Source organism: Triturus cristatus, chromosome 2_1 (genome assembly GCF_964204655.1).
Source record: "Triturus cristatus chromosome 2_1, aTriCri1.1, whole genome shotgun sequence".
NCBI classification, from domain to species: domain Eukaryota; kingdom Metazoa; phylum Chordata; class Amphibia; order Caudata; family Salamandridae; genus Triturus; species Triturus cristatus.
In genome coordinates this window covers 51,514,088-51,542,029 of record NC_140581.1, presented here as the reverse complement: position 1 = coordinate 51,542,029, position 27,942 = coordinate 51,514,088, and the positions used below count along the sequence as shown (strand labels likewise).

The 27,942-nt window shown below is 43.3% G+C and overlaps 1 protein-coding gene across 1 annotated transcript in view; it reads right to left on the bottom strand.

Moving 5' to 3' along the window:
• The window catches only part of LOC146863713 (vomeronasal type-2 receptor 26-like), a 38,137-nt gene extending 13,552 nt beyond the window's left edge, over positions 1 to 24,585 (bottom strand). Inside the window, exon 1 of the mRNA XM_085640671.1 lies at positions 24,462 to 24,585. Coding sequence (XP_085496797.1) covers positions 24,462 to 24,585 — 124 coding nt within the window. The remainder of the gene's footprint in view (positions 1 to 24,461) is intronic.
• Between the last annotated feature and the right edge of the window lie 3,357 nt (positions 24,586 to 27,942).

Below are 27,942 nucleotides of genomic sequence, written 5' to 3'. Positions count from 1 at the left end.
TCATTGTTCACCCTCCAAGCATACCATGGTCAGTACATTACAGTACAATAAGGTAGTGAGTAATATTCATCAGTAAAGGTTTACTTTGGGAGATGTATAGTTCTGAATAATATTGGCTAAAGTGCTTAACTATCATGGAAAAGTCATACAGAGGTGTCTCCTGGGAGGATTATACACAAGTTACTATATCTTCAGTCTGCCTAGGGCACATCGATCTCAGTAGAGTTCACCCGGACCCTTGGTCTCTCCATATGTTCTGGCTGCAGTATATTTGGCCGTATAACTAACCTCTTAGTCTGCAAATTCATAAAATATATGTAGCTTGGACTGAATTTTATGTTACATATGCATATTTTTTCCGTCTGCTAAGGGAATCACTTAAAGAGGCCAATTTCCAACTGAGTTAGACTATGACTTCTAGGTCGTATTTCACCGGTGTGTTTAGCATTACTAACACCTTGAATGTATACCCGAAGGCCTCGCACACAGTTTCATAATTTTCAGTAGTGACCATATTATGTTCTTTGCATTAAATGATAACTATGTCTATTTTTGATAGAAATGCAGTGTCCAACAAGGACTCAGTAGGAAATGTTAGTTAGTAGCAGGGGGGACGTCTGTCCAGAAACTTTAGTTAGTAGGGGAAAAGTCAGAGTGTGTGTAACCGAGGCTCATTGCACCTTTAAACATCAGGACGTAGTCAATGCAAGAATGCCCTACAAGCACAATAAAATAGAGCATACAGTTTTCAGTGTAGATTTTCTGTGCCTCAATATGTCTAATAGTTGATCTTTGTTGAGTATCTGATTTAGTTTAAAACCTTTTGTTGATTGTTTTCTGGAAGGGTCAGCTTGCAAGATACAATTGAGACCCCCTTGTCCCCTAATGAGGTACTAACACATTAAAGGTATCCAAAGATTGTGGGTGGAAGATTAGCCCTTAAGTGGAAATTAGGGCCATTTTCTCCCCATCAGTCTCACAGAGTGCCACCACATATATGCCATCTTGAGCAAAGGTTTCCACCATCCTCACAATGTGACCCATTCGACTGAGAGTAGCACCACTCTGGCTTGAGAGCTGAAGAAGAAGATGGCGCTTGTGCCTCTAAACATAGGCTCTTGACTGGGGGTGAGTGGTTTAAAAGTTTCAGCACTCCGTCCATCCTCTTGTTGTGTTTGCTGTGTTTGCCCTAAGTGGCCAAGGATATCCCTAGACATGCGTACCTTGCACACTATGCCCAGTGCTTAATTTGTAAAATATTAAGTACCAGGGCTCTGACCAGAAGGCAATTGCAGCTTGCACAACCTATCGCCCTTGTCATCACTGCCAAAACAACTACTAACCATTTCCCTTGCATGTATATGCAACAGTTCAGATTATTCCAGGTCCCCAAAGCTAAAGGAAGGACTGGGGAGGCAGGTATTGGCAATATTTTATTGTATATTGTTTTCCAAAACAACTATTTTACTGCTCATCTCTAAATTACATGAGCATGGACACCATGTGGCAGACTGCCCTAAGTGTTGTGCTGACAATTAGGTGCCGGTGCGATGCACTGGAAATCAATTAAGTGCCGGTGCTCAGCACCGGAAAGCACGGTTCAAATTAAGCACTGACTGCACCCCTGAATTCAAGCTAGCTTGGTTGATGCGGGCTAATACCCTAAAACCGGTCAGAGGATGCCTATTTCTGGTCCAGGGAGGACCTGGCCTTGAAGTTCAGGCACGACTGTTCCCATGAGAAGCAGGGCCAAGACTTATTTGCATATGGCTGGGTGGCATAGTGAGCAAATGAACAATGGATTAAACCCAGATCTCTTGACTGGGGGTGAGTGGCTGAAAGGTTTCAGCACTACGCCCATCATTTGTTGTGTTTGCTTTAAATATATGCTAGCAGTCTGGTGGAAAGTTGCATTACCTGTATAAGTGCCAAAAATGCCTTTTTAAATTGGCTAAAACACTGCATTCCTTCCTGATTTGCCAAGTCAGTGGTATAAGTTTGGATTTCCAAAAACAATAGTTGAAGGACAGAATGCAGAACAATGTCATACACTTACCCCAGTACCGAGATCTGGGCCTAAATCCATCGTTTTTTTGCTCACCATGCCGTTCCAGTTTGAACCCAGCCATATGCAAATCAGTCTTGATATTGTAAGGGTCGAACTTTTGAGAAAAATACTAGAGTGGGTAATTGCTCTAATATATTGTCTAATGAAGAGATAGGTAAATGCAAGCTTATAGCAAAACACACAAGATGATGGACGGAATGTTGCACATTGGCAAAACATTCATCCCCAGTCACAGATCTGGGTTTAATCCATGGTTATTTTTCTCACCACGCCACCCCAGTTCAGACATGGCCATATGCAAATCAGTCTTGACCCTGGTCCTCATGGGTACAGTCGAGCCCGAACTGCCAAGCCAGGTCCTCCCTGGACTGGAAACAAGCATCCTAGGACCGGTTTCAGGGTTTCACCCCTCTTCAGCCAGGATAGCTTGATTCCAGTGACATGGAGAACAAGGGACCCACGTCTGGGCATACCCTTCCCACTCGGGCTGACAAATGCAAAAACAACAGTTGATGGACTGAAATCAAGAACAATGTCATACATTAACCCCAGTACAGAGATCTTGGCCTAAATCCATCGTTTTTTTTGCTCACCATGCCGTTCCAGTTTGAACCCAGACATATACAAGGGAGGGTGGTTATTTTTCACTATCATTTGAAATATGATTTATCCCTTCATTTTCTATGGTATTGTAACAATGCTGATGGTTTTGTTTTTAATCATTTGTCTGCTTATGTTAGCCAAAGTACTGCTCCTTGGGACACGTAGTTAAAAATAAACATTTTAAACTTTACTGTGTCTCTGAATACTCTTGTTGTGGACTGATATGAGAATAATAACGAAAAGGTGTTTCTGATTCCCACCATTCCTGAGAGTACTCTAATTCACTTGTTCTGGGTTGTCTAATCATGACTGATTTGCATATGGCCATGGTTCAAGACTGATTTGCATATGGTCATGTCTGAACTGGGGTGGCGTGGTGAGCAAAATAACGGTGGATTAAACCCAGATCTGTGACTGGGGGTGAATGTTTTGCCATTGTGGAAAATTCCATCCATCATCTTGTGTGTTACAAGAATCTGACGCATCTGCAGACGCGTCAGTTTCCCTGCACCTGTGTAAGAAACCCTTGCGCCAACAAAGTTGCGCCTTATTTACAATACGGCGCACTATGGTGCAAGGATTGACAGATGCGTCACAAATTCTGATGCCACTGTTAGTGGAAAAGTCAGGCATTGCTGGAGTCGTAACGCAAGCATGATGAAACTCCAGAAATGCATGTTGCGGCCTATTCCCAGTACACTGCATCAATCCTTACTCCTGCTTCAAGCAGGCGTAAGGTTTTGACGCAGTGGCGTCCTAAAAGTGACACAATGAAATCTTGTAGATTTCACTTCCTTACTTTTACGAGGTTTTACTGCATGGAACTCCCACCCTGCATACATAATACCTGATGCAGGTATAATGTCCCACAGGGCTTTACAATGTGTTGCATGTCCTTAGATGCGCCACGTTGTAAATTTGCAGCATTTTATATGCGCCCGTTGCATCACAAAAGTGACACAACAGTAGCGCAAAGTGTTGCAAGGGACCTGTAAATCTGCCCCACTGATCACAGTAGATGCAAGTCTGGTGGGACTGTGGGAAATCCTTGTGCAACATAATTGTCATTCCAATGTTCAGAGACTCACTCTGGCCTTTGCCAGTCGAAGGCTGACTTACAGAAGACAAGCCTATTCTCAACCAGAGAAGGAGGGTCTGGCTGTAGTGTTGGCCTGCAAATATTTTCATGTGTTTCAATTTGGAAAACGTTTCACTATCATTACATAACAACAAGCACTGCTCACTATTTTTAGAAAGCCGAAAGCCAAGATGTCTGCCCGCATTGAGAAGTGGGGGTTGTGACTGCAAGAGTACGAGTATGCAATTGTACACAAGCTGGGTAAAGATCAGATCCCTGCTGAATACTTTTAACAAGTACCTCTACATTGACAACGTTCGACATCCAAAGCTTTTGAGGAGTAAATCAATTAAATTGTGAGGTCCAGCAGGCCAGCAGCGCTATCTATTGAACAGATTATTGCTGCTACCAATGCCAATGAGATCATGCTTATACTTAAGAACATCATTTTGATTCAATCATGGAAGAAAAGTACTTGCATCATTGTTGACGATTTTGAGTTTAAAAAATGTAAAAATGTACAGGATGAACTCTCTGTTACCAATGAAGGTGTTATATTGAGAGTCTAAGGCAGAAATGTATTGATCTAGCCTATGAAGGACATTGTGTCATTGTAGCCACCAAGGGAGCTTTGTGAGATCGAGTTTGGTTTCCAGGCCTCGATGAGCAATTTGGGAGGTAACTAAAAGAGTGCTATCTTTGCAACTGCCTTTCCCCCAACGTCACGCAGAATCCATTGACATATGTCATATGCCTGGGAATGAGTTGTAGTGGATTTCTGTGGGCCCTTAGGAAATGGACAGCATCTTATGATAGTCATTGATGAGTGTTCATGCTTTCCTTTACTAGAGGTGTTATCATCAAAAATTCATGGCAAGTTCATCGAGTTGCTGAGTTACATCATGACAGCATGAGGTGCCCCAGCCATTCTTAAATCTGAAAATGGTCCATCGTTCACTAGCATTCTGAGAGTTTCTGGTCAGACTCAGTGGCAAGCATCAAAAGTGTACACCTCAGTGGCTTCAAGCCAATGGTGTTGTGGAACGATTCATGATTACCCTTAAAAGGTTAATTCAGTGAGCAGCAATGGAGGGAATCAAGCCCAATTAGGCCCTGTGTCAAGCCATCCTTGCTTATTGCTCAACTCCTAACTACACAACTCGTGAGAATCCTGCCATCTTGCTAGTTGGAAGAGCCATTGGAACCAAACTACCAAAGTGGACAGCAGACCGATCACAGAATGGGAAGGAGGTTTGTGTCACGGGCACTGCTCAAAAGCGTAAAATTAAGATGTATGCCGATCGGTGCCAACAAGCTCAGAAAACAGTCTTCAATTAATGTGACTCAGTCTTTGTCCAACAGAAGCTAAAGTGGGTTCTCCATTTGCTGTTGATGCTCTGATTATTGTGACATGCAAAGTACACATGGTGATAGCACATCGTTCCAGAAAGTTCATCACCCAGCACTCAACACTCTTTAAGCACCTCACTGTTTATCAGCTCTTGCAATCGTGAATGAGGAGACCCCACCTGACGCTCCATATCAAGAGTCAGAACTTGAACCATCGGTGCCCAATCAGAATATCATCTAAACTACCACATACCACTCAATATGGTCTAATGGTGCATGCGCTGCAACGACTTATTGAAGAAATCCGGTGTGACTGTGGTTTCTACTTTTTATTTAGCAAAGGGGGGGAGGTAGTATTTTTGAGACTGTCAGCCTCATGCATCAAGCCAAAATCCAGTCGGTAAAATACCGATTCGCTAATAGCTCCCGGTATTGAGTCAAAAATACCCAATCCCAATGCATCAACCCAAAAGCAAAAATCGCTATTTAAGGAATCCTTAAATAGCGATTCCTTAAATAGCGATAGCATTTAAGGAATCCCAAATAGAGATTCCTTAATTTAAGGAATCTCAATTTGGGATTCCTTAAATGCAATGCATGAAAGTTAAAAAATTAGCGAATTTGCCAATAGGGGGAGCAAATTACCATGAAGATGAACTGCATGGTAATTTGCTAAAAGTCTGAAAAATGCACTTTTGTGCATTTTTCAAAGTTTCATGTTGCGCACACACATGCCCTTCGAGCATGTGTGTGTGCAACATATGTGCACATATCAATTTCAGGGGTGCAATAGGGTGTCATTTTGACACCCTTGCACCCTTGAAATTGCATGAGCAATTTGCGAGAACCTACTGGTACTCGCTATTTGCTCATGCAATCTCCAATTCATTCCTATGGGCCTGGAGGCCCATAGGAATGATTGGGATGGCATTCCTTAATTGCTACTCGCAATTTGCTAGTAGCAATTAAGGAAAGTTAAGGAATCTCTATTTGAATAGCGATTCCTACATGCATAGCCTTTTGCTATTCCTTATTAGCGATTCCTTATTTTTCGCTAAGAAGGAATCGCAAATGGCATTGTTGATGCATGTGCCCCTATGTGCACTAGGACCCTGCGGCTCTGGACAGAGGAATTATTTAACCTGCTGGGAGTTGTTAGGGTATGGTTACTAATGGTTATGATGTAATAAGTTTGCAGTGTATGATCGTATGCTGAGGAATAAAGACGTCTGTGACAGAGCTCCGTGTGTGGCAAATTCATTTGCATGCTTCCGGGCTGGGGAGGACACTACATCTACCATGCTTTCAAAGAGTGTTTTGATGTGGGAGTGCATTGCTTTTACATATTCTTTAGAATAGTTAGGAGAGACGTCTTTTGTGTTGGTTACACATTCATTAGTCCAGTCCCTGATGACATTATTGATTTGTTCAAGAGTCAATGAGTTCATCATTGTTCACGCTCCAAGCATGCCATGGTCAGTACATTACAGTACAATAAGGTAGTGAGTAACATTCATCAGTAAAGGTTTACTTTGGGAGATGTATAGTTCTGAATAATATTGGCTAAAGTGCTTAACTATCATGGAAAAGTCGTACAGAGGTGTCTCCTGGGAGGATTATACACAAGTTACTATATCTTCAGTCTGCCTAGGGCACATCGATCTCAGTAGAGTTCACCCGGACCCTTGGTCTCTCCGTATGTTGTGGCTGCAGTATATTTGGCCGTATAACTAACCTCTTTGTCTGCAAATTCATAAAATATATGTAGCTTGGACTGAATTTTATGTTACACATGCATATTGTTTCCGTCTGCTAAGGGAATCACTTAAAGAGGCCAATTTCCAACTGAGTTAGACTATGACTTCTAGGTCGTATTACACCGGTGTGTTTAGCATTACTAACACCTTGAATGTATACCCGAAGGCCTCGCACACAGTTTCATAATTTTCAGTAGTGACCATATTATGATCTTTGCATTAAATGATAGCTATGTCTATTTTTGATAGAAATGCAGTGTCCAACAAGGACTCAGTAGGAAATGTTAGTTAGTAGCAGGGGGGACGTCTGTCCAGAAACTTTAGTTAGTAGGGGAAAAGTCAGAGTTTGTGTAACCGAGGCTCATTGCACCTTTAAACATCAGGACGTAGTCAATGCAAGAATGCCCTACAAGCACAATAAAATAGAGCATACAGTTTTCAGTGTAGATTTTCTGTGCCTCAATATGTCTAATAGTTGATCTTTGTTGAGTATCTGATTTAGTTTAAAACCTTTTGTTGATTGTTTTCTGGAAGGGTCAGCTTGCAAGATACAATTGAGACCCCCTTGTCCCCTAATAAGGTACTAACACATTAAAGGTATCCAAAGATTGTGGGTGGAAAATTAGCCCTTAAATGGAAATTAGGGCCATTTTCTCCCCATCAGTCTCACAGAGTGCCACCACATATATGCCATCTTGAGTAAAGGTTTCCACCACCCTCACAATGTGACCCATTCGACTCAGATTAGCACCACTCTGGCTTGAGAGCTGAGGAAGAAGATGGCGCTTGTGCTTCTAAACATAGGCTCTTGACTGGGGGTGAGTGGTTTAAAAGTTTCAGCACTCCGTCCATCCTCTTGTTGTGTTTGCTGTGTTTGCCCTAAGTGGCCAAGGATATCCCTAGACATGCGTACCTTGCACACTATGCCCAGTGCTTAATTTGTAAAATATTAAGTACCAGGGCTCTGACCAGAAGGCAATTGCAGCTTGCACAACCTATCGCCCTTGTCATCACTGCCAAAACAACTACTAACCCTTTTCCTTGCATGTATATGCAACAGTTCAGATTATTCCAGGTCCCCAAAGCTAAAGGAAGGACTGGGGAGGCAGGTATTGGCAATATTTTATTGTATATTGTTTTCCAAAACAACTATTTTACTGCTCATCTCTAAATTACATGAGCATGGACACCATGTGGCAGACTGCCCTAAGTGTTGTGCTGACAATTAGGTGCCGGTGCGATGCACTGGAAATCAATTAAGTGCCGGTGCTCAGCACCGGAAAGCACGGTTCAAATTAAGCACAGACTGCACCCCTGAATTCAAGCTACCTTGGTTGATGCGGGCTAATACCCTAAAACCGGTCAGAGGATGCCTATTTCTGGTCCAGGGAGGACCTGGCCTTGAAGTTCAGGCAGGACTGTTCCCATGAGAAGCAGGGCCAAGACTTATTTGCATATGGCTGGGTGGCATAGTGAGCAAATGAACAATGGATTAAACCCAGATCTCTTGACTGGGGGTGAGTGGCTGAAAGGTTTCAGCACTACGCCCATCATTTGTTGTGTTTGCTTTAAATATATGCTAGCAGTCTGGTGGAAAGTTGCATTACCTGTATAAGTGCCAAAAATGCCTTTTTAAATTGGCTAAAACACTGCATTCCTTCCTGATTTGCCAAGTCAGTGGTATAAGTTTGGATTTGCAAAAACAATAGTTGATGGACAGAATGCAGAACAATGTCATACACTTACCCCAGTACCGAGATCTGGGCCTAAATCCATCGTTTTTTTGCTCACCATGCCATTCCAGTTTGAACCCAGCCATATGCAAATCAGTCTTGATATTGTAAGGGTCGAACTTTTGAGAAAAATACTAGAGTGGGTAATTGCTCTAATATATTGTCTAATGAAGAGATAGGTAAATGCAAGCTTATAGCAAAACACACAAGATGATGGACGGAATGTTGCACATTGGCAAAACATTCATCCCCAGTCACAGATCTGGGTTTAATCCATGGTTATTTTTCTCACCACGCCACCCCAGTTCAGACATGGCCATATGCAAATCAGTCTTGACCCTGGTCCTCATGGGTACAGTCGAGCCCGAACTGCCAAGCCAGGTCCTCCCTGGACTGGAAACAAGCATCCTAGGACCGGTTTCAGGGTTTCACCCCTCTTCAGCCAGGATAGCTTGATTCCAGTGACATGGAGAACAAGGGACCCACGTCTGGGCATACCCTTCCCACTCGGGCTGACAAATGCAAAAACAACAGTTGATGGACTGAAATCAAGAACAATGTCATACATTAACCCCAGTACAGAGATCTTGGCCTAAATCCATCGTTTTTTTTGCTCACCATGCCGTTCCAGTTTGAACCCAGACATATACAAGGGAGGGTGGTTATTTTTCACTATCATTTGAAATATGATTTATCCCTTCATTTTCTATGGTATTGTAACAATGCTGATGGTTTTGTTTTTAATCATTTGTCTGCTTATGTTAGCCAAAGTACTGCTCCTTGGGACACGTAGTTAAAAATAAACATTTTAAACTTTACTGTGTCTCTGAATACTCTTGTTGTGGACTGATATGAGAATAATAACGAAAAGGTGTTTCTGATTCCCACCATTCCTGAGAGTACTCTAATTCACTTGTTCTGGGTTGTCTAATCATGACTGATTTGCATATGGCCATGGGTCAAGACTGATTTGCATATGGTCATGTCTGAACTGGGGTGGCGTGGTGAGCAAAATAACGGTGGATTAAACCCAGATCTGTGACTGGGGGTGAATGTTTTGCCATTGTGGAAAATTCCATCCATCATCTTGTGTGTTACAAGAATCTGACGCATCTGCAGACGCGTCAGTTTCCCTGCACCTGTGTAAGAAACCCTTGCGCCAACAAAGTTGCGCCTTATTTACAATACGGCGCACTATGGTGCAAGGATTGACAGATGCGTCACAAATTCTGATGCCACTGTTAGTGGAAAAGTCAGGCATTGCTGGAGTCGTAACGCAAGCATGATGAAACTCCAGAAATGCATGTTGCGGCCTATTCCCAGTACACTGCATCAATTCTTACTCCTGCTTCAAGCAGGCGTAAGGTTTTGACGCAGTGGCGTCCTAAAAGTGACACAATGAAATCTTGTAGATTTCACTTCCTTACTTTTACGAGGTTTTACTGCATGGAACTCCCACCCTGCATACATAATACCTGATGCAGGTATAATGTCCCACAGGGCTTTACAATGTGTTGCATGTCCTTAGATGCGCCACGTTGTAAATTTGCAGCATTTTATATGCGCCCGTTGCATCACAAAAGTGACACAACAGTAGCGCAAAGTGTTGCAAGGGACCTGTAAATCTGCCCCACTGATCACAGTAGATGCAAGTCTGGTGGGACTGTGGGAAATCCTTGTGCAACATAATTGTCATTCCAATGTTCAGAGACTCACTCTGGCCTTTGCCAGTCGAAGGCTGACTTACAGAAGACAAGCCTATTCTCAACCAGAGAAGGAGGGTCTGGCTGTAGTGTTGGCCTGCAAATATTTTCATGTGTTTCAATTTGGAAAACGTTTCACTATCATTACATAACAACAAGCACTGCTCACTATTTTTAGAAAGCCGAAAGCCAAGATGTCTGCCCGCATTGAGAAGTGGGGGTTGTGACTGCAAGAGTACGAGTATGCAATTGTACACAAGCTGGGTAAAGATCAGATCCCTGCTGAATACTTTTAACAAGTACCTCTACATTGACAACGTTCGACATCCAAAGCTTTTGAGGAGTAAATCAATTAAATTGTGAGGTCCAGCAGGCCAGCAGCGCTATCTATTGAACAGATTATTGCTGCTACCAATGCCAATGAGATCATGCTTATACTTAAGAACATCATTTTGATTCAATCATGGAAGAAAAGTACTTGCATCATTGTTGACGATTTTGAGTTTAAAAAATGTAAAAATGTACAGGATGAACTCTCTGTTACCAATGAAGGTGTTATATTGAGAGTCTAAGGCAGAAATGTATTGATCTAGCCTATGAAGGACATTGTGACATTGTAGCCACCAAGGGAGCTTTGTGAGATCGAGTTTGGTTTCCAGGCCTCGATGAGCAATTTGGGAGGTAACTAAAAGAGTGCTATCTTTGCAACTGCCTTTCCCCCAACGTCACGCAGAATCCATTGACATATGGCATATGCCTGGGAATGAGTTGTAGTGGATTTCTGTGGGCCCTTAGGAAATGGAGTTCATCTTATGATAGTCATTGATGAGTGTTCATGCTTTCCTTTACTAGAGGTGTTATCATCAAAAATTCATGGCAAGTTCATCGAGTTGCTGAGTTACATCATGACAGCATGAGGTGCCCCAGCCATTCTTAAATCTGAAAATGGTCCATCGTTCACTAGCATTCTGAGAGTTTCTGGTCAGACTCAGTGGCAAGCATCAAAAGTGTACACCTCAGTGGCTTCAAGCCAATGGTGTTGTGGAACGATTCATGATTACCCTTAAAAGGTTAATTCAGTGAGCAGCAATGGAGGGAATCAAGCCCAATTAGGCCCTGTGTCAAGCCATCCTTGCTTATTGCTCAACTCCTAACTACACAACTCGTGAGAATCCTGCCATCTTGCTAGTTGGAAGAGCCATTGGAACCAAACTACCAAAGTGGACAGCAGACCGATCACAGAATGGGAAGGAGGTTTGTGTCACGGGCACTGCTCAAAAGCGTAAAATTAAGATGTATGCCGATCGGTGCCAACAAGCTCAGAAAACAGTCTTCAATTAATGTGACTCAGTCTTTGTCCAACAGAAGCTAAAGTGGGTTCTCCATTTGCTGTTGATGCTCTGATTATTGTGACATGCAAAGTACACATGGTGATAGCACATCGTTCCAGAAAGTTCATCACCCAGCACTCAACACTCTTTAAGCACCTCACTGTTTATCAGCTCTTGCAATCGTGAATGAGGAGACCCCACCTGACGCTCCATATCAAGAGTCAGAACTTGAACCATCGGTGCCCAATCAGAATATCATCTAAACTACCACATACCACTCAATATGGTCTAATGGTGCATGCGCTGCAACGACTTATTGAAGAAATCCGGTGTGACTGTGGTTTCTACTTTTTATTTAGCAAAGGGGGGGAGGTAGTATTTTTGAGACTGTCAGCCTCATGCATCAAGCCAAAATCCAGTCGTAAAATACCGATTCGCTAATAGCTCCCGGTATTGAGTCAAAAATACCCAATCCCAATGCATCAACCCAAAAGCAAAAATCGCTATTTAAGGAATCCTTAAATAGCGATTCCTTAAATAGCGATAGCATTTAAGGAATCCCAAATAGAGATTCCTTAATTTAAGGAATCTCAATTTGGGATTCCTTAAATGCAATGCATGAAAGTTAAAAAATTAGCGAATTCGCCAATAGGGGGAGCAAATTACCATGAAGATGAACTGCATGGTAATTTGCTAAAAGTCTGAAAAATGCACTTTTGTGCATTTTTCAAAGTTTCATGTTGCGCACACACATGCCCTTAGAGCATGTGTGTGTGCAACATATGTGCACATATCAATTTCAGGGGTGCAATAGGGTGTCATTTTGACACCCTTGCACCCTTGAAATTGCATGAGCAATTTGCGAGAACCTACTGGTACTCGCTATTTGCTCATGCAATCTCCAATTCATTCCTATGGGCCTGGAGGCCCATAGGAATGATTGGGATGGCATTCCTTAATTGCTACTCGCAATTTGCTAGTAGCAATTAAGGAAAGTTAAGGAATCTCTATTTGAATAGCGATTCCTACATGCATAGCCTTTTGCTATTCCTTATTAGCGATTCCTTATTTTTCGCTAAGAAGGAATCGCAAATGGCATTGTTGATGCATGTGCCCCTATGTGCACTAGGACCCTGCGGCTCTGGACAGAGGAATTATTTAACCTACTGGGAGTTGTTAGGGTATGGTTACTAATGGTTATGATGTAATAAGTTTGCAGTGTATGATCGTATGCTGAGGAATAAAGACGTCTGTGACAGAGCTCCGTGTGTGGCAAATTCATTTGCATGCCTCCGGGCTGGGGAGGACACTACATCTACCATGCTTTCAAAGAGTGTTTTGATGTGGGAGTGCATTGCTTTTGCATATTCTTTAGAATAGTTAGGAGAGACGTCTTTTGTGTTGGTTACACATTCATTAGTCCAGTCCCTGATGACATTATTGATTTGTTCAAGAGTCAATGAGTTCATCATTGTTCACCCTCCAAGCATACCATGGTCAGTACATTACAGTACAATAAGGTAGTGAGTAATATTCATCAGTAAAGGTTTACTTTGGGAGATGTATAGTTTTGAATAATATTGGCTAAAGTGCTTAACTATCATGGAAAAGTCATACAGAGGTGTCTCCTGGGAGGATTATACACAAGTTACTATATCTTCAGTCTGCCTAGGGCACATCGATCTCAGTAGAGTTCACCCGGATCCTTGGTCTCTCCATATGTTCTGGCTGCAGTATATTTGGCCGTATAACTAACCTCTTTGTCTGCAAATTCATAAAATATATGTAGCTTGGACTGAATTTTATGTTACATATGCATATTTTTTCCGTCTGCTAAGGGAATCACTTAAAGAGGCCAATTTCCAACTGAGTTAGACTATGACTTCTAGGTCGTATTTCACCGGTGTGTTTAGCATTACTAACACCTTGAATGTATACCCGAAGGCCTCGCACACAGTTTCATAATTTTCAGTAGTGACCATATTATGTTCTTTGCATTAAATGATAACTATGTCTATTTTTGATAGAAATGCAGTGTCCAACAAGGACTCAGTAGGAAATGTTAGTTAGTAGCAGGGGGGACGTCTGTCCAGAAACTTTAGTTAGTAGGGGAAAAGTCAGAGTGTGTGTAACCGAGGCTCATTGCACCTTTAAACATCAGGACGTAGTCAATGCAAGAATGCCCTACAAGCACAATAAAATAGAGCATACAGTTTTCAGTGTAGATTTTCTGTGCCTCAATATGTCTAATAGTTGATCTTTGTTGAGTATCTGATTTAGTTTAAAACCTTTTGTTGATTGTTTTCTGGAAGGGTCAGCTTGCAAGATACAATTGAGATCCCCTTGTCCCCTAATGAGGTACTAACACATTAAAGGTATCCAAAGATTGTGGGTGGAAGATTAGCCCTTAAGTGGAAATTAGGGCCATTTTCTCCCCATCAGTCTCACAGAGTGCCACCACATATATGCCATCTTGAGCAAAGGTTTCCACCATCCTCACAATGTGACCCATTCGACTGAGAGTAGCACCACTCTGGCTTGAGAGCTGAAGAAGAAGATGGCGCTTGTGCCTCTAAACATAGGCTCTTGACTGGGGGTGAGTGGTTTAAAAGTTTCAGCACTCCGTCCATCCTCTTGTTGTGTTTGCTGTGTTTGCCCTAAGTGGCCAAGGATATCCCTAGACATGCGTACCTTGCACACTATGCCCAGTGCTTAATTTGTAAAATATTAAGTACCAGGGCTCTGACCAGAAGGCAATTGCAGCTTGCACAACCTATCGCCCTTGTCATCACTGCCAAAACAACTACTAACCATTTCCCTTGCATGTATATGCAACAGTTCAGATTATTCCAGGTCCCCAAAGCTAAAGGAAGGACTGGGGAGGCAGGTATTGGCAATATTTTATTGTATATTGTTTTCCAAAACAACTATTTTACTGCTCATCTCTAAATTACATGAGCATGGACACCATGTGGCAGACTGCCCTAAGTGTTGTGCTGACAATTAGGTGCCGGTGCGATGCACTGGAAATCAATTAAGTGCCGGTGCTCAGCACCGGAAAGCACGGTTCAAATTAAGCACTGACTGCACCCCTGAATTCAAGCTAGCTTGGTTGATGCGGGCTAATACCCTAAAACCGGTCAGAGGATGCCTATTTCTGGTCCAGGGAGGACCTGGCCTTGAAGTTCAGGCAGGACTGTTCCCATGAGAAGCAGGGCCAAGACTTATTTGCATATGGCTGGGTGGCATAGTGAGCAAATGAACAATGGATTAAACCCAGATCTCTTGACTGGGGGTGAGTGGCTGAAAGGTTTCAGCACTACGCCCATCATTTGTTGTGTTTGCTTTAAATATATGCTAGCAGTCTGGTGGAAAGTTGCATTACCTGTATAAGTGCCAAAAATGCCTTTTTAAATTGGCTAAAACACTGCATTCCTTCCTGATTTGCCAAGTCAGTGGTATAAGTTTGGATTTCCAAAAACAATAGTTGAAGGACAGAATGCAGAACAATGTCATACACTTACCCCAGTACCGAGATCTGGGCCTAAATCCATCGTTTTTTTGCTCACCATGCCGTTCCAGTTTGAACCCAGCCATATGCAAATCAGTCTTGATATTGTAAGGGTCGAACTTTTGAGAAAAATACTAGAGTGGGTAATTGCTCTAATATATTGTCTAATGAAGAGATAGGTAAATGCAAGCTTATAGCAAAACACACAAGATGATGGACGGAATGTTGCACATTGGCAAAACATTCATCCCCAGTCACAGATCTGGGTTTAATCCATGGTTATTTTTCTCACCACGCCACCCCAGTTCAGACATGGCCATATGCAAATCAGTCTTGACCCTGGTCCTCATGGGTACAGTCGAGCCCGAACTGCCAAGCCAGGTCCTCCCTGGACTGGAAACAAGCATCCTAGGACCGGTTTCAGGGTTTCACCCCTCTTCAGCCAGGATAGCTTGATTCCAGTGACATGGAGAACAAGGGACCCACGTCTGGGCATACCCTTCCCACTCGGGCTGACAAATGCAAAAACAACAGTTGATGGACTGAAATCAAGAACAATGTCATACATTAACCCCAGTACAGAGATCTTGGCCTAAATCCATCGTTTTTTTTGCTCACCATGCCGTTCCAGTTTGAACCCAGACATATACAAGGGAGGGTGGTTATTTTTCACTATCATTTGAAATATGATTTATCCCTTCATTTTCTATGGTATTGTAACAATGCTGATGGTTTTGTTTTTAATCATTTGTCTGCTTATGTTAGCCAAAGTACTGCTCCTTGGGACACGTAGTTAAAAATAAACATTTTAAACTTTACTGTGTCTCTGAATACTCTTGTTGTGGACTGATATGAGAATAATAACGAAAAGGTGTTTCTGATTCCCACCATTCCTGAGAGTACTCTAATTCACTTGTTCTGGGTTGTCTAATCATGACTGATTTGCATATGGCCATGGGTCAAGACTGATTTGCATATGGTCATGTCTGAACTGGGGTGGCGTGGTGAGCAAAATAACGGTGGATTAAACCCAGATCTGTGACTGGGGGTGAATGTTTTGCCATTGTGGAAAATTCCATCCATCATCTTGTGTGTTACAAGAATCTGACGCATCTGCAGACGCGTCAGTTTCCCTGCACCTGTGTAAGAAACCCTTGCGCCAACAAAGTTGCGCCTTATTTACAATACGGCGCACTATGGTGCAAGGATTGACAGATGCGTCACAAATTCTGATGCCACTGTTAGTGGAAAAGTCAGGCATTGCTGGAGTCGTAACGCAAGCATGATGAAACTCCAGAAATGCATGTTGCGGCCTATTCCCAGTACACTGCATCAATCCTTACTCCTGCTTCAAGCAGGCGTAAGGTTTTGACGCAGTGGCGTCCTAAAAGTGACACAATGAAATCTTGTAGATTTCACTTCCTTACTTTTACGAGGTTTTACTGCATGGAACTCCCACCCTGCATACATAATACCTGATGCAGGTATAATGTCCCACAGGGCTTTACAATGTGTTGCATGTCCTTAGATGCGCCACGTTGTAAATTTGCAGCATTTTATATGCGCCCGTTGCATCACAAAAGTGACACAACAGTAGCGCAAAGTGTTGCAAGGGACCTGTAAATCTGCCCCACTGATCACAGTAGATGCAAGTCTGGTGGGACTGTGGGAAATCCTTGTGCAACATAATTGTCATTCCAATGTTCAGAGACTCACTCTGGCCTTTGCCAGTCGAAGGCTGACTTACAGAAGACAAGCCTATTCTCAACCAGAGAAGGAGGGTCTGGCTGTAGTGTTGGCCTGCAAATATTTTCATGTGTTTCAATTTGGAAAACGTTTCACTATCATTACATAACAACAAGCACTGCTCACTATTTTTAGAAAGCCGAAAGCCAAGATGTCTGCCCGCATTGAGAAGTGGGGGTTGTGACTGCAAGAGTACGAGTATGCAATTGTACACAAGCTGGGTAAAGATCAGATCCCTGCTGAATACTTTTAACAAGTACCTCTACATTGACAACGTTCGACATCCAAAGCTTTTGAGGAGTAAATCAATTAAATTGTGAGGTCCAGCAGGCCAGCAGCGCTATCTATTGAACAGATTATTGCTGCTACCAATGCCAATGAGATCATGCTTATACTTAAGAACATCATTTTGATTCAATCATGGAAGAAAAGTACTTGCATCATTGTTGACGATTTTGAGTTTAAAAAATGTAAAAATGTACAGGATGAACTCTCTGTTACCAATGAAGGTGTTATATTGAGAGTCTAAGGCAGAAATGTATTGATCTAGCCTATGAAGGACATTGTGTCATTGTAGCCACCAAGGGAGCTTTGTGAGATCGAGTTTGGTTTCCAGGCCTCGATGAGCAATTTGGGAGGTAACTAAAAGAGTGCTATCTTTGCAACTGCCTTTCCCCCAACGTCACGCAGAATCCATTGACATATGGCATATGCCTGGGAATGAGTTGTAGTGGATTTCTGTGGGCCCTTAGGAAATGGAGTTCATCTTATGATAGTCATTGATGAGTGTTCATGCTTTCCTTTACTAGAGGTGTTATCATCAAAAATTCATGGCAAGTTCATCGAGTTGCTGAGTTACATCATGACAGCATGAGGTGCCCCAGCCATTCTTAAATCTGAAAATGGTCCATCGTTCACTAGCATTCTGAGAGTTTCTGGTCAGACTCAGTGGCAAGCATCAAAAGTGTACACCTCAGTGGCTTCAAGCCAATGGTGTTGTGGAACGATTCATGATTACCCTTAAAAGGTTAATTCAGTGAGCAGCAATGGAGGGAATCAAGCCCAATTAGGCCCTGTGTCAAGCCATCCTTGCTTATTGCTCAACTCCTAACTACACAACTCGTGAGAATCCTGCCATCTTGCTAGTTGGAAGAGCCATTGGAACCAAACTACCAAAGTGGACAGCAGACCGATCACAGAATGGGAAGGAGGTTTGTGTCACGGGCACTGCTCAAAAGCGTAAAATTAAGATGTATGCCGATCGGTGCCAACAAGCTCAGAAAACAGTCTTCAATTAATGTGACTCAGTCTTTGTCCAACAGAAGCTAAAGTGGGTTCTCCATTTGCTGTTGATGCTCTGATTATTGTGACATGCAAAGTACACATGGTGATAGCACATCGTTCCAGAAAGTTCATCACCCAGCACTCAACACTCTTTAAGCACCTCACTGTTTATCAGCTCTTGCAATCGTGAATGAGGAGACCCCACCTGACGCTCCATATCAAGAGTCAGAACTTGAACCATCGGTGCCCAATCAGAATATCATCTAAACTACCACATACCACTCAATATGGTCTAATGGTGCATGCGCTGCAACGACTTATTGAAGAAATCCGGTGTGACTGTGGTTTCTACTTTTTATTTAGCAAAGGGGGGGAGGTAGTATTTTTGAGACTGTCAGCCTCATGCATCAAGCCAAAATCCAGTCGGTAAAATACCGATTCGCTAATAGCTCCCGGTATTGAGTCAAAAATACCCAATCCCAATGCATCAACCCAAAAGCAAAAATCGCTATTTAAGGAATCCTTAAATAGCGATTCCTTAAATAGCGATAGCATTTAAGGAATCCCAAATAGAGATTCCTTAATTTAAGGAATCTCAATTTGGGATTCCTTAAATGCAATGCATGAAAGTTAAAAAATTAGCGAATTCGCCAATAGGGGGAGCAAATTACCATGAAGATGAACTGCATGGTAATTTGCTAAAAGTCTGAAAAATGCACTTTTGTGCATTTTTCAAAGTTTCATGTTGCGCACACACATGCCCTTCGAGCATGTGTGTGTGCAACATATGTGCACATATCAATTTCAGGGGTGCAATAGGGTGTCATTTTGACACCCTTGCACCCTTGAAATTGCATGAGCAATTTGCGAGAACCTACTGGTACTCGCTATTTGCTCATGCAATCTCCAATTCATTCCTATGGGCCTGGAGGCCCATAGGAATGATTGGGATGGCATTCCTTAATTGCTACTCGCAATTTGCTAGTAGCAATTAAGGAAAGTTAAGGAATCTCTATTTGAATAGCGATTCCTACATGCATAGCCTTTTGCTATTCCTTATTAGCGATTCCTTATTTTTCGCTAAGAAGGAATCGCAAATGGCATTGTTGATGCATGTGCCCCTATGTGCACTAGGACCCTGCGGCTCTGGACAGAGGAATTATTTAACCTGCTGGGAGTTGTTAGGGTATGGTTACTAATGGTTATGATGTAATAAGTTTGCAGTGTATGATCGTATGCTGAGGAATAAAGACGTCTGTGACAGAGCTCCGTGTGTGGCAAATTCATTTGCATGCTTCCGGGCTGGGGAGGACACTACATCTACCATGCTTTCAAAGAGTGTTTTGATGTGGGAGTGCATTGCTTTTACATATTCTTTAGAATAGTTAGTAGAGACGTCTTTTGTGTTGGTTACACATTCATTAGTCCAGTCCCTGATGACATTATTGATTTGTTCAAGAGTCAATGAGTTCATCATTGTTCACCCTCCAAGCATGCCATGGTCAGTACATTACAGTACAATAAGGTAGTGAGTAACATTCATCAGTAAAGGTTTACTTTGGGAGATGTATAGTTCTGAATAATATTGGCTAAAGTGCTTAACTATCATGGAAAAGTCGTACAGAGGTGTCTCCTGGGAGGATTATACACAAGTTACTATATCTTCAGTCTGCCTAGGGCACATCGATCTCAGTAGAGTTCACCCGGACCCTTGGTCTCTCCATATGTTGTGGCTGCAGTATATTTGGCCGTATAACTAACCTCTTTGTCTGCAAATTCATAAAATATATGTAGCTTGGACTGAATTTTATGTTACACATGCATATTGTTTCCGTCTGCTAAGGGAATCACTTAAAGAGGCCAATTTCCAACTGAGTTAGACTATGACTTCTAGGTCGTATTACACCGGTGTGTTTAGCATTACTAACACCTTGAATGTATACCCGAAGGCCTCGCACACAGTTTCATAATTTTCAGTAGTGACCATATTATGATCTTTGCATTAAATGATAGCTATGTCTATTTTTGATAGAAATGCAGTGTCCAACAAGGACTCAGTAGGAAATGTTAGTTAGTAGCAGGGGGGACGTCTGTCCAGAAACTTTAGTTAGTAGGGGAAAAGTCAGAGTTTGTGTAACCGAGGCTCATTGCACCTTTAAACATCAGGACGTAGTCAATGCAAGAATGCCCTACAAGCACAATAAAATAGAGCATACAGTTTTCAGTGTAGATTTTCTGTGCCTCAATATGTCTAATAGTTGATCTTTGTTGAGTATCTGATTTAGTTTAAAACCTTTTGTTGATTGTTTTCTGGAAGGGTCAGCTTGCAAGATACAATTGAGACCCCCTTGTCCCCTAATAAGGTACTAACACATTAAAGGTATCCAAAGATTGTGGGTGGAAAATTAGCCCTTAAATGGAAATTAGGGCCATTTTCTCCCCATCAGTCTCACAGAGTGCCACCACATATATGCCATCTTGAGTAAAGGTTTCCACCACCCTCACAATGTGACCCATTCGACTCAGATTAGCACCACTCTGGCTTGAGAGCTGAGGAAGAAGATGGCGCTTGTGCTTCTAAACATAGGCTCTTGACTGGGGGTGAGTGGTTTAAAAGTTTCAGCACTCCGTCCATCCTCTTGTTGTGTTTGCTGTGTTTGCCCTAAGTGGCCAAGGATATCCCTAGACATGCGTACCTTGCACACTATGCCCAGTGCTTAATTTGTAAAATATTAAGTACCAGGGCTCTGACCAGAAGGCAATTGCAGCTTGCACAACCTATCGCCCTTGTCATCACTGCCAAAACAACTACTAACCCTTTTCCTTGCATGTATATGCAACAGTTCAGATTATTCCAGGTCCCCAAAGCTAAAGGAAGGACTGGGGAGGCAGGTATTGGCAATATTTTATTGTATATTGTTTTCCAAAACAACTATTTTACTGCTCATCTCTAAATTACATGAGCATGGACACCATGTGGCAGACTGCCCTAAGTGTTGTGCTGACAATTAGGTGCCGGTGCGATGCACTGGAAATCAATTAAGTGCCGGTGCTCAGCACCGGAAAGCACGGTTCAAATTAAGCACAGACTGCACCCCTGAATTCAAGCTACCTTGGTTGATGCGGGCTAATACCCTAAAACCGGTCAGAGGATGCCTATTTCTGGTCCAGGGAGGACCTGGCCTTGAAGTTCAGGCAGGACTGTTCCCATGAGAAGCAGGGCCAAGACTTATTTGCATATGGCTGGGTGGCATAGTGAGCAAATGAACAATGGATTAAACCCAGATCTCTTGACTGGGGGTGAGTGGCTGAAAGGTTTCAGCACTACGCCCATCATTTGTTGTGTTTGCTTTAAATATATGCTAGCAGTCTGGTGGAAAGTTGCATTACCTGTATAAGTGCCAAAAATGCCTTTTTAAATTGGCTAAAACACTGCATTCCTTCCTGATTTGCCAAGTCAGTGGTATAAGTTTGGATTTGCAAAAACAATAGTTGAAGGACAGAATGCAGAACAATGTCATACACTTACCCCAGTACCGAGATCTGGGCCTAAATCCATCGTTTTTTTGCTCACCATGCCGTTCCAGTTTGAACCCAGCCATATGCAAATCTGTCTTGATATTGTAAGGGTCGAACTTTTGAGAAAAATACTAGAGTGGGTAATTGCTCTAATATATTGTCTAATGAAGAGATAGGTAAATGCAAGCTTATAGCAAAACACACAAGATGATGGACAGAATGTTGCACATTGGCAAAACATTCATCCCCAGTCACAGATCTGGGTTTAATCCATGGTTATTTTTCTCACCACGCCACCCCAGTTCAGACATGGCCATATGCAAATCAGTCTTGACCCTGGTCCTCATGGGTACAGTCGAGCCCGAACTGCCAAGCCAGGTCCTCCCTGGACAGGAAACAAGCATCCTAGGACCGGTTTCAGGGTTTCACCCCTCTTCAGCCAGGATAGCTTGATTCCAGTGACATGGAGAACACGGGACCCACGTCTGGGCATACCCTTCCCACTCGGGCTGACAAATGCAAAAACAACAGTTGATGGACTGAAATCAAGAACAATGTCATACATTAACCCCAGTACAGAGATCTGGGCCTAAATCCATCGTTTTTTTGCTCACCATGCCGTTCCAGTTTGAACCCAGACATATACAAGGGAGGGTGGTTATTTTTCACTATCATTTGAAATATGGTTTATCCCTTCATTTTCTATGGTATTGTAACAATGCTGATGGTTTTGTTTTTAATCATTTGTCTGCTTATGTTAGCCAAAGTACTGCTCCTTGGGACACGTGGTGAAAAATAAACATTTTAAACTTTACTGTGTCTCTGAATACTCTTGTTGTGGACTGATATGAGAATAATAACGAAAAGGTGTTTCTGATTCCCACCATTCCTGAGAGTACTCTAATTCACTTGTTCTGGGTTGTCTAATCATGACTGATTTGCATATGGCCATGGGCCAAGACTGATTTGCATATGGTCATGTCTGAACTGGGGTGGCGTGGTGAGAAAAATAACGGTGGATTAAACCCAGATCTGTGACTGGGGGTGAATGTTTTGCCATTGTGGAAAATTCCGTCCATCATCTTGTGTGTTTTGCTGTTCACCCTATGTGGGAAGGGTATGCCCAGACGTGGGTCCCGTGCTCACTACGCCACTGGAGTCAAGCTATCCTGGCTGAAGAGGGGTGAAACCCCGAAACTGGTCCTAGGATGCTTGATTCCGGTCCAGGGAAGACATGGCTTGGCAGTTCAGGCTGGACTGTTCCCATGAGGCACAGGGTCAAGACTGATTTGCACATGGCCATGTCTGAACTGGGGTGGCGTGGTGAGCAAAATAACCATGGAATAAACCAAGATCTGTGACTGGGGGTGAATGTTTTGCCAATGTGCAACATTTCATCCATGTGTGTTTTGCTATAAGCTTGGATTTACCTGTCTCATCATTAGACAATATATTAGAGCAATTACCCACTCTAGTATTTTTCTCAAAAGTTCGGCCCTTACCATTATAAGACCACATATCTCTCTTCCAAAACTATCCCTAAGATCTTGCCCTCCCCCTTCCACACTGTAAACCCAACTAACAGTGAAATACAACTCTTGCTCCTCCATTCAATCAAAATCAGAACATTCATGTTTAGAGTGCGTAGCAATGCAGCATAGGGCAGAGCATGTCATGCCCGGAACCCATGCAAAGGGCAGTGGTGCCCTCATCTAAATAGGGAGCAGTACTCTCAGAGCATAACTATTTGATGCCCAAACTACATAACCCAAAGACAACATAATCTGTTTTCAATAGGCATTTGCAGAGCAAATCTTATGTAAAAAAAACAGCAAAAACTTCACTGGTGCTTTGTCGCTAGAGTAAGTGCGCATGTAAGCAACATATAAAGTCAGGGCTATATTTATGAGCCCAGTTGCGTCGCTCTTGCACCATACAACAATACAAATGAGATTTATGATGCCATGGAAGGCCTCTTTGTGTGATCCTGAGCAGCTTCATAAATCTGCATAAAATGCAGCAATTTGCACAGCATAGCGTTACTCTTCCCTGGGAAGGCATTTTATGGGTGTTGTGTAGATGTTCCCACAAAACTCCCATGGTTTTTGATGCAATCCCAGATTTGCCAAAAGTGGTCCACCTGGGAATGCACCTTAAGGATACGAGTTCCCAGGGGAGGCATAACGACAGAAATGTATTTATTTATCCTTGCTGCTTTATCTATGTGAGCATGCATTCTGCAGCAGACATCGATGGTGGAAAAGGCCTCTCAGGATTGTTTTTGTGCCAGAAGATTCCCCTTCCTGCACATAAATAATCCTGCATGCAAGACAAGCACCCTTGCATTGGTGAGGTGGTGCTAGGCAATCAAAACAGAGCTAATGCAGGGAAAAAGGCAGGAATGCACCATTTTCTTTTAACAGTCATGTACTGCAGCAAGGTGACTTTCTCATATTTATGTCCCTTTAGTGTCTATGCAGTATACATTCCAACGATTTGAGACTGTACAATAAAGGCAGGGGGGTATCTGTTGTCTAAGTAGGACAAAACAAGCTATAACATTATATTGAGAACCACGGAGTTCCACGATCATTATTCATAATTTTCTAGCACAGAGGGCTCACACAAGCACTTCACGAGCTGGGCAGATAACATGAATATTTGCTCTGAAGGCACGTAATCGGAAGGCACCTCTTCTGAAAGATTCTCTCCTGTATTTAATGCACTCATTCTTGTTAATGCCCTACATATACTATCAGTTATAAAGTCTTCACTCACCAGAAGAGTTTGAAAACTCCCCCTCTGCACAGGGCACACAGTCAAAGCAGCAGATGGGCTTTCCTTCTATGGGAGCCTTCCGGTACCCAGGGGTGCAGCTCTTACTACAGACAGAGGAGGGCATCTGCGAAAAAAAGGGATGAGGCAGAGAGACCAATTTTAAGGACTGACAAGAGAACTGTAAAAGGCCAACACTATTCAGAAGAGACACATATTGTAGTTCAGAGCTCTATTTAGAAGACCATTAAGGAAATTACTCAATGTTTTGTTAAATGTCCATTACTTAAAAGTGATCTGAGTTATTTGTCAGCAAACATGTGTTTGTCGAATGAACCATGAGGCTGGTATGACTGGCCAGTGACTTGGGCAGCTCCTGTTCATTGTCTCATAGAAAAGCTCGCGAGAGTGGCAATATACTATGAAATGAATCCAGTTATCCGATTTAAATATAAGGGCTCCATAATGAGCTGCAGAAAGAGATGTCACTGCCTGCATACTGTGCAGCACATGAACAAATGTTACTGGTGCATACATTGCAGCACCGGAGCAGATGCGTCACAGCCTGCATTCCATGGAGTACCGAAGAAGATGCATCACAGCCTGCATACTATGGTGCACGGAAGTAGATGCATCACAGCCTGCATGTTATGGAGCACAGAAGCAGATGTGTCACACCCTGCATGCTATGGAGTACAGAGGTATATGCATCACAGCCTGCATACTATGGAGTACAGAGGCAAATGTGTCACACCCTGCATGCTATGGAGTACAGAGGCAAATGTGTCACACCCTGCATGCTATGGAGTACAGAGGCAAATGTGTCACACCCTGCATGCTATGGAGTACAGAGGCAGATGCAGATGCCTCACAGTCTGCATACTATGGAGTACAGAAGCAGATGTGTCACAGCCTGCATACCATGGAGTACAGAAGGTGATGGGTCACAGCCTGCATAATATGGAGTGCAGTAACAGATGTGTCACAGCCTGCATGCTATGGAGTAAAGAATCAGATGCGTCGGAGCCAGTATGCTATGGAGTACAGAAGCAGATGTGTCACAGCCTGCATCCTATGGAGTACAGAAGCAGATGCATCACAGGCTGCATACTATGGAGTACAGAAGCAGATGTGCCACAGCCTGCATGCTATGGAGTACAGAAGCAGATGCATCACAGTCTGCATGATATGGAGTACAGAAGCAGATGCGTCACACCCTGCATGCTATGGAGTACAGAGGCAGATGCAGATGCCTCACAGTCTGCATACTATGGAGAGCAGAAGCAGATGCATCACAGTCTGCATACTATGGAGTACAGAAGCAGATGTGTCACAGCCTGCATACCATGGAGTACAGAAGGTGATGGGTCACAGCCTGCATAATATGGAGTGCAGTAACAGATGTGTCACAGCCTGCATGCTATGGAGTAAAGAATCAGATGCGTCGGAGCCAGTATGCTATGGAGTACAGAAGCAGATGTGTCACAGCCTGCATCCTATGGAGTACAGAAGCAGATGCATCACAGTCTGCATACTATGGAGTACAGAAGCAGATGTGCCACAGCCTGAATGCTATGGAGTACAGAAGCAGATGCATCACAGTCTGCATACTATGGAGAACAGAAGCAGATGCGTCACAGTCTGCATACTATGGAGTACAGAAGCAGATGCGTCAGAGCCTGCATACTATGGAGTACAGAAGCAGATGCGTCAGAGCCTGCATACTATGGAGTACAGAAGCAGATGCATCACGGCCTGCATGCTATGGAGTACAGAAGCAGATGCATCACAGTCTGCATACTATGGAGTACAGAGGCAGATGCATCACTTTCTGCATACTATGGAGTACAGAAGCAGATGCGTCACAGTCTGCATGATATGGAGTACAGAAGGAGATGCGTCAGAGCCTGCATGCTATGGAGTACAGAAGCAGATGCGTCACAGTCTGCATGATTTGGAGTACAGAAGCAGATGCGTCACAGTCTGCATGATATGGAGTACAGAAGGAGATGCGTCAGAGCCTGCATGCTATGGAGTACAGAAGCAGATGCGTCACAGTCTGCATGATATGGAGTACAGAAGCAGATGCGTCACAGTCTGCATGATATGGAGTACAGAAGCAGATGCATCACAGCCTGCATGCTATGGAGTACAGAAGCAGATGCGTCACAGTCTGCATGATATGGAGTACAGAAGCAGATGCGTCACACCCTGCATGCTATGGAGTACAGAGGCAGATGCAGATGCCTCACAGTCTGCATACTATGGAGAGCAGAAGCAGATGCATCACAGTCTGCATACTATGGAGTACAGAAGCAGATGTGTCACAGCCTGCATACCATGGAGTACAGAAGGTGATGGGTCACAGCCTGCATAATATGGAGTGCAGTAACAGATGTGTCACAGCCTGCATGCTATGGAGTAAAGAATCAGATGCGTCGGAGCCAGTATGCTATGGAGTACAGAAGCAGATGTGTCACAGCCTGCATCCTATGGAGTACAGAAGCAGATGCATCACAGGCTGCATACTATGGAGTACAGAAGCAGATGTGCCACAGCCTGCATGCTATGGAGTACAGAAGCAGATGCATCACAGTCTGCATACTATGGAGAACAGAAGCAGATGCGTCACAGTCTGCATACTATGGAGTACAGAAGCAGATGCGTCAGAGCCTGCATACTATGGAGTACAGAAGCAGATGCGTCAGAGCCTGCATACTATGGAGTACAGAAGCAGATGCATCACAGTCTGCATACTATGGAGTACAGAGGCAGATGCATCACTTTCTGCATACTATGGAGTACAGAAGCAGATGCGTCACAGTCTGCATGATATGGAGTACAGAAGGAGATGCGTCAGAGCCTGCATGCTATGGAGTACAGAAGCAGATGCGTCACAGTCTGCATGATATGGAGTACAGAAGCAGATGCGTCACAGTCTGCATGATATGGAGTACAGAAGCAGATGCGTCACACCCTGCATGCTATGGAGTACAGAGGCAGATGCAGATGCCTCACAGTCTGCATACTATGGAGAGCAGAAGCAGATGCATCACAGTCTGCATACTATGGAGTACAGAAGCAGATGTGTCACAGCCTGCATACCATGGAGTACAGAAGGTGATGGGTCACAGCCTGCATAATATGGAGTGCAGTAACAGATGTGTCACAGCCTGCATGCTATGGAGTAAAGAATCAGATGCGTCGGAGCCAGTATGCTATGGAGTACAGAAGCAGATGTGTCACAGCCTGCATCCTATGGAGTACAGAAGCAGATGCATCACAGGCTGCATACTATGGAGTACAGAAGCAGATGTGCCACAGCCTGCATGCTATGGAGTACAGAAGCAGATGCATCACAGTCTGCATACTATGGAGAACAGAAGCAGATGCGTCACAGTCTGCATACTATGGAGTACAGAAGCAGATGCGTCAGAGCCTGCATACTATGGAGTACAGAAGCAGATGCGTCAGAGCCTGCATA